The 8,797-nt window shown below is 30.3% G+C and overlaps 1 protein-coding gene across 1 annotated transcript in view; it reads right to left on the reverse strand.

Annotated features, from left to right (window-relative positions):
• LOC149567389 (protein DETOXIFICATION 27-like) overlaps positions 1-6,550 on the reverse strand; it is a 31,321-nt gene extending 24,771 nt beyond the window's left edge. Inside the window, exon 1 of the mRNA XM_089817481.1 lies at positions 6,261-6,550. Within this exon, the coding sequence (XP_089673607.1) occupies positions 6,261-6,503 (243 nt within the window). The 5' untranslated portion in view covers positions 6,504-6,550. The remainder of the gene's footprint in view (positions 1-6,260) is intronic.
• Between the last annotated feature and the right edge of the window lie 2,247 nt (positions 6,551-8,797).

The raw sequence follows: 8,797 nt of genomic DNA on the forward strand, positions 1-8,797 counted from the left end.
TATCTTCATCTACTGAGCTCCACTCTCCAATGGCTACCGAGTTCACTCGGTGATCGCATTGCTTACCGAGTTCACTCGGTAATCACACCCTGTAGTGTGTACCGATTTCTTCATTTATCGAGTTGATTCTTCATCTACCGAGTTGTTTTCTCTTCATTTACCGAGCTCACTTGGTAAACACTCCTGCCACATGGTTTCTTTGGTTACCGAGCAAAACTATCACTCGATAATAGTTGTTGCCGAGCAATTTTTTTTTGGGTTGTGCAAGCAACAGTTAGGATTTTTGGTGATTGAAATTTATTTTTATTTCTCACACCAACATGGAGATTTATAAATTGGTTAAATCATATGAATTTGATAACATCAAATAGCAGAGGTAGAAGTTGGATGCACACAATCTCTGGTTTTTGTTTTCTCTCTGTATGTTTAAAAAGAAATTTAGATCAAGTGTCTTATGCATTTTAGTTCCAAAACCCTTTTTACAACTCCATACTATATTATTGCTATCAGCATATATTCATTATGCCTGTAATATTTTCACATATAAGTAATGTAGATATCAAGATAATATATGATTGCTGCATAGTCAAATGAATAATGATGATATCTAGAGAACAAATATGTGGCACCACACATTATTCTTTTGTTTAAGCCAGAAACTGACTTCCATATTTAATCATTTAAGATCTTGTATTTGGGCATTAAAATGAATGTCATATCTAATTCAATATTGATAATTTAATTAACCTTGCATGATTAATCACTTACATGGAAATGTATGTATTTTGTAAGTAATGGAACACTTGGAAATATTTGGTGAGTTGGTTAATTTTTTTTTCCTTGTGATCATTATGATTTATGTATGAATGTATCTATGCTTTAGTTAGCAAGAAAAATAAATTAGTGTATGCTTTATCCTTGTTTCCAAGAATCCATGGGTGGGGCATTACAATTAGATTCTTTTTTGGCATGAACCAATTAAACTAATTTTTAATTATTCCATCATTGTCTAATTTGACACAATTCACAAATGTTAGATAAGGTAAGAAATTTTCCATTTTGAGTTTATATACTAATGGTATTGGGAGGTTAGTTTTCTAATATTTCATATGAATTTAAAAATTTAATTACATGGTTACACGTACTCTTTAAATTTGGAAACACATTTTGTTAGTAGGGTTTTGTTGATTTCTTTCATTTTTGATTCCACATAGATCTTGCATTGAATATCAATTATATATTCTAGCACATTTGCAAATTGAAACTCCTAACCAACATTCATGCAGATTGTTTGATGGAATTTCAAAGAGTATAATGGAGAAATTTTATCTCATATCACTAAGGGATATAACATTGGTATCAAATCCATGCATCCTACCAATTTGGGAGTTATTTTCATAATTGCAAAAGGTCATTATCTTTCAAGAAAGATGACAACATAATATGTATGTGTGTCAGAATGCTTATTAGAATTTAACTAAAAAATTTAATAGAAAGGAGAGTTATTAGGACAATAATATCCCCTTTTTGTGACATTTGAAGTTAATTAAATAATTAATTTCTAAGTTGTCAAATTATATCAAATTTAATGATTGCTTAATTTAACTATTTACTTAATAAATTTAAGTGACTTTATGTCAATGGAGAATTATTAAATAAAAGTCACTTGTTGGGAAATCTAATAGTTGTTGAATAAAGTGTTTAACTTATAGTCCCTCATGGCCTAGAGAAGAGAATTCACCTCTATGAGAAAGTAATAAAATAAAGGCTAAGAGGATAAGTTGACATGCTTATGGATTTTGACTGAGAAAATTAGTTGATGTTTTGCATTATCTAAATCTATGAAAGCAGAAACCTTCAATATATTGTCAAAAGCGATAGACAAAACCATAGTTCTACTATTGGAATAATTATTGAATTCACACTTTTGCCAAATTTGTGAATTCTCCCTTGGAAATAAATTTGTAAACAAGTTACATTATCAGATATGATAGTAATGGTGTTGGCCTAAGAGTCTATATTGTAAGCTTATTATAAAATTGAGACTTTAATTAATATTATAAAAGTTATACAAATGGAAAATTACCAAATATACTAAGGAGGGGGGTATTAGTATATTACTAGTAAATTAAAACTTTTATCATTTACTTTTCTATTGATATGACTTCCTATATTATAACCATTTAGTAGATAAATAACATAGAATGCAAGGCAAACATATATGCAGAAATAACACCAATTTATCTCATGGAACCCCAATTAGGGTGGAAAACCATGATTGTGAGGTGATGCTCACAAAGCTTGTATCCCTATAGAGTGTTCCTGGTCAAGATCTTATCACTATTAAAAGATTACAAAGGCACTGTCAAGTGTCACCTAGTTAAGGGATTTGGGAGAGATCTCTTAGATTTGTTACCCAATTAAAGGTAGCCTAGTTAAAGGACTTAGGATACAAGTGAATGTATTACCCAGTTAAGGAATTTTATACAAAGGACTTGTTAAAGTCCACCCTCGATGGGATTTTCTATTGTAATTACAAGAAAGAAGCAAGAAGAGTGATATGTGAAAGATAGATAGATAGCTTGAGTTAGATTTCCTTTAAGCTCACAAATTGATTTGTAACTTATTGAACTCTACAATTTAGACTTAACCACTTCCATATTCAACTTTCCTTGTCTTTAACACTTCTATCCACTGTGTGTTTGGCACCATGGTTTCACTCAACACATTTTTGTACAATTCTTAATACCTTCATCCTTTCTTCTCCCCTTTCTTCTATGATTGCAATCAATCTATCACTATGGTATTCCAAGTTCTTAGAATATGCAATCCATTTTGTTTACTCAAAATTGAATGATCTTTATGCAACCCTTAATCATCTTCAAACCCTAATTTGATAATTCAAAATTAGAATTTTCCTACCTTTTTCTTGTGTGTACTATTATATGTCATGCATCATTCTTGCAGGTTGCATGTATTAGGTGTTCTTCCCATTAACAACCAGTCATAAGTTTCTTGTGAATCTAGTCTAATCATTGGGATGAATTCAAATTTGGATCCTCTCATCTATATTCTTGTTAGAAATCAATGTGATATTTCCCACTACATTATCCAAGGTGTTAGATCAATTACACCTACTCAATGACGTGTCTAGTTGTAGGTTTCCTACCTTTTCCCTTTATCATCTTCACTGCCTAAATCTCTCCAATCATCCCTAAGGACTTCATTTTATCCCATCTTGTTGGCAACTAGCCACCACTTCTTATTTTCATTTCCTATCTCCTGCTTGATGTTGATTTATACTTAGTCCACTTGTCTATGTGATTGTAAATATTACCTATCTTCACATGTCCCTCTTTCATCATACTCTAGACATGTCCTCCTATGACTAGGATGAACTTGTTTCATTCCTTGTCTCATCAGTTACCTTTCTCCCCATACTAGTTGATACTTCAATTTTTCATTGACATGAATGAAAACACTCATATAACCTATCTTATTGGTAGGCTCCACCGGTTTCATAACTTGACTCCTTTGACAATTATGCCAATAGCTACCAAGCTCTAGAATAATTATGTTGGGAGGTGTTAATGCAATTAGATACTGACAAAACTAATGTTCTCATCTTTACCTTTAGGCAAAAAAGAAGAAAAATGGAGAAAATTTTAGTTGGGTCATTCATTAGTCCTATGGTGTTGTAGGATATTGAGTTTGGAAAACATGTTAGCTCAAAATAAAGATGATAAAAAAGATTAAATGACATTATTTGCAAGTAGTTTTAAAATAAAAGTTGTGATTACATATGAGATCGTCTTAGCTAAGTTGGAGCCTTCAAATAGAACTGGTGGTGCGAAAAGTATTTTTAGGATATTTGAGGAAAGAAAGACTATGAAAGGATATCGTTCACCCAAAGTTGGGAATGGAGGAAAAGTTGAATAGAAGACAAAATATATAAATGAATAAAAATACTAAGAGAGTGAGTAAATAAGGAATTAATATGAAATAGTTCTTAAATATCATTATGAAAATCAAAATGTATATAATAAATGGTAGTGTTTTAGCCAAAATTTATTCATGGACAACCCTATACTACACTTAGACCAATATATACATAGTAGAAGTACAATACTTGGGAAGATATCAATCAGATCTATAACTTTTTAGACATGAATGGTTAGGTGCTAATAAGTTCTAGAACTATTACATTGTGAGGAAAGAGTGCAATTGAATATTGACAAAAATAAGGTTTTCATGTGTTTACCATGGAGGGGAGGGGAGAAGAAATAAAATAGAGAAAACTTTATTTGAGTCATGCATTATGCCTATGGTGTTGTGTGAATATTACATTTGGGGAAACATGTTACCATCAAAGTAAAGACAAATAGAGAAACTAAATGACATTTTAGTTGTAGAAGTGGTTTCAATATAGAATTTGTGATTCTATATGAAATCATGTATGCTAAGATTGGAGCCTTCAAATATAAGTGATGATGTTAGAAAAGTTGTTAGGGTATTTGAGGGAAGAGAGACCACGAAAGGATATCGTTGGCCCAAAATTAGCGATGGAGAAAAGCTAAGTAGAAGAAAAAAATCGCAAATGAAGAAAAATACCAAGAAGGTGAGTAAATAAGGCATTAACATGAAAGAGTGCCTAAAATATCAATTATATGGAAATAAAAAAGTATGTAAGAAACAAAGTTGAATCATCAATAGATAAAAAATAGAAGGAAAAGATAATATTATATTAAATAAATTAATCCTACATATAATGATAGGAAAAAACATTATATAAAGATAAAAACTATTCTATCAAAATTTATTGAAAAATAAAAATCTATGGTTAATAATTTAAAATACAAAATACAAATTGTTGAATGAAACATTCATTTAACTCTCGAATACTATAGATTGTCTTATCTCCTAAATGTCATTAAAAACATTTATTTCCCTACATTAACTATTCAGAAGTTTGTATCGTGTTAAAACATGTGTACCTTCCTATTCCACATATATAGAGAACAATATCATGAGCTACAAAGACAAAAACTGCAAAGGAAATACAATAACATTATTGGTTGCACCTATTGGATTATCTTTCTCTTCAGTCAAACTTATCCATCTCAAACTCTACCTTCTGAAACTTAATAGGAAAACTCCAAAGGCAATTCATCGACATTTTTGGCACCTATTGCATTATTTCTCTTCACTCAAACTTATCCATCTCAAATCCACCTTGCCTTCCAAAGCTACCAAAGTGAAACATGGTTATGGATTTATTTAAATATTTTATCTAAGAAGGCATATTCAATATAATGATAGATACAATAGTATAATGATATATTAGATGTAAGTAGAACATATCTTTTGAAGAATATTTAATATAATTAAAATAAATTACATTTGGTTCCTACTATTTAGGATAGTAAATAGTGAATGAAAATGATCGATAAATTTATGGCCATCAACTGAATCCTCAAAGAAAGATATCATTATGTATATATTATTTTAGTTAATATAATTAATAGTTATTGATGTTTATTTACCGACCAACTTAGAGTTTGATCTTTTATTTTGTGGTTTAATTCATTTAAATAATGTTAGTATATAACATTTTAAAATGAAAAATTGTGTACTTCTAAAATCTAAATAGTTCGTTCAAATTCTCTTCAAACTTACATATACAAATATAGAATAGGATAATTTTAGCAAAACACACTTATGAGACAACAAATCTTATAATCCTGATTTTTAGACTCTACAACAATTATTAAAAAGTTTGATAATGAGGTCCTCTTTTTTCCAAACCTTATTCTCTTCCATTAAATCTTGAAACAAAATGATTGGCTAAATCTTGAAACAAAATATACCCCATCCAACAAATTGTATAACAATATAATTGCTAAAATATCCTCTTCAAACATACAACCTCAAATTTTAATATCATAACTAAAATATGATAACAACCAATTAAACATTCAATTAAAATATGATAACAATCCGCAATCCCTTAATAAGATAATGTTTTAAAATTTAAAACCAATAATACCCTCTATCCCTTTTCATTGTATTTAAAAAATCCACTAATTTATCATCTCATATCTAGATAAAAAAATTTTATCCAATCTTAGGACAACTTCAGCATAGTTTCCTTCTTCAAAAATGAGATCTTTTCAACAATAACAACATAAATTGCTGAATTTTTGTAAAGAAAGTTGTTAGAACAAAGAGAAAACAGAAGTGGATGAGATAAATCTACTTACAAGAAGACCTTGAGTGAAGCCCACAATAAGGCCAATGACCATGGAAAAGGCAGCCAGCTCCAGCTTGCCAATTTGTGCAACAAACATCTGAGTAATGAGTGTGAAGGAAAACGTTGCAAGCCTACTGAATATGGCAGCCCCTGCAATTTTCCATAGAGCTTTTGACTCTATCCAAAACCTTTTAGAGAACTTCTCCTTTTCTTCTCCATCTATGAGACCTTTGCTCAGATACCCTTCTTCCATATTCTTTCCTCTTATCGTTTACAGATTTGCAGAGCAAATAATATACTGGTTTTCCTGCTACAGCTATACATATTAAATATCATTTTGTTCTCTCTTCAACTACAGTAAACATTTTGTTTTATTTATATATTTTGGACGACTGTAATCAATTATCTAATGCTATTGGACTGTGGTGGGTTAAGTTGCTGTGTGGTTAACAATAAATGTGAATAGAATGTGAGAGTTTATTATTTCAAGCCACAAATCAGAATGCTATCAAGAAGGTCAACTTCATAGAATGTGATTCTTGCAATTTGGCATTCTCTCTTTAGTCAGATTTTATAAAAATAAGAGTGTTATTGTGGTGAATAAAAGTTGCACTTGTGAAATCTATTTCTTTATAAGGTAGGCAATAATTGTGGAATATGCAATTGAAGAGATATTATTTTGAGACAATCAAATTTTGAAGTGTTACATACTCATTCTAATAATGAATTATTTAAAGTTGTATTTGATCAAATCAATCAAATGTATAGTCAATGGGCCCTTGATCCATCAAAAAAAATTGTATACTTTTAGAATCAACTTTTTGATCAAATCAAATTTATATTTCTAGAATCAATATTTTATAAATTTGATAATAATTTTGTTTTTATGATAGAAAATGCAATTAAAGAGATATTATTTATTCTTTGGACAATGAAGTTTCAAAGTGGTATCATAATTATTATTTCTTCTTTATTCTAGAGCTAATTGTCATTATCATTTAATGAAACTTTCTAGCAATTAATATCCTAATAATTTAGATATTTATGCTTGTAGATTTGTTAATGGAATTAGTATATGGATATATTATATTTAGTATATAAGTATTCTCAAAATAAGTTTGAGGGAAAAGTGTTGCTTTTTTCTAGATTTTCAATTGACTTGCCCGTGTTTATACTTCGAGGATTTGGCTTTAAGGTCACACCTTCATTGAATTTAGGAAATCTTAGATCTAATATAATTATGGCTTTATTGCCCATTTTCAAAATTTTGGGGTTTGATCTATCATAATGTTCAGTACACATTTTAGCCTAACCTTTTGCCCAAGGATATTATGTTACAACACCTTTTAGCTCTAGATCCTAAATTGATTTTCATACATGTATATCAAATTTCATCATATTTTTAATCATTCATAATTAAGACATTCATGCATGACCCTACATGTTAGTGGGAGCTGATGTTTTTCTATAAAGATGTTTTCTATCAAGTGAAATATTGTGAGGCCTCACCCCGACCCGTCATAGCATATATATTTTTAATTGTATTTTGACATTTGGGACTTTGATATTTAGACATTTATTCGAGACTTAGATGGACAATGGCTTGTTTTATCTATTGATTTTGACATTACAATAGTGGTTTGCATCTATGATATGTGCTAAGAACCTAATATTTTGAAAGGGATGATCGAACAAACATGGATGCAACTTTACACATGGTAGGATATAAATTAGATTATAATGTGATGTGAAATGTTAATTTGATTATGATGATTTATGATTTAATGTGATATGCAAATTTTGATATTTATTTGAAATGATTAGGAAAAGAAATTTAATTAAATTATGTTAATATGGATTACATAGCATTTGAATTTATATGCATTTACGATATGTATTTTTATATGACCTCCTTGGACTACTGATGCCCGAGTTCAGAATGCAGGAATGGAACCATGGAAAATTTTGGGGGAAACAAGGTCCAAACCTATGTGAACATGATCTAGCCAAGGCGAATCTTTGGAAGATTCAAAAGCCTCGTTGTGATGTATTTTAACTCATAAATGTAAGTGTTCATGTGTGTAAAATTTTTAATCTCAAAGATGCATTAGGGACATGTCATGATGATGTGTATTGTGCTTTTATGTGTCACTTGACATTTGTGGATTTGGTGTGTGTTAATGACATGACACTTAGGGTTTGGTCATGGTAGCATTTTACCCTAAAACTAATTATCTTGTTAATGATTAAGTAAACCCACTTGACAAGGGCTAGGATGGGTCATTATCAAAAGGAAAATCGAATTTAGACTTGACTAGGGTTTTGAAGGGTCATTAGGTGGTCCCAAAGTGCCTTTTGTGTGAAAATAAACTACCCTTATGATAGTATAACATGTTAGGGACCTAATTTTGACCATGATAGGGCCTAGACAACCTAGGGGGGGGCTTTACCAATGCCTTCTTCCACCAATTCGAAAATGGAGCTATCACGTGAGTTCTTTCCCATGTTTCCATGAAGCCAAAAATAAAAACTTAGGGGGAGACAAGT

This window comes from Cupressus sempervirens, chromosome 3, assembly GCF_028749045.1.
Source record: "Cupressus sempervirens isolate cs-2001-9-10 chromosome 3, ASM2874904v1, whole genome shotgun sequence".
In the NCBI taxonomy this organism is placed as follows: Eukaryota; Viridiplantae; Streptophyta; class Pinopsida; order Cupressales; family Cupressaceae; genus Cupressus; species Cupressus sempervirens.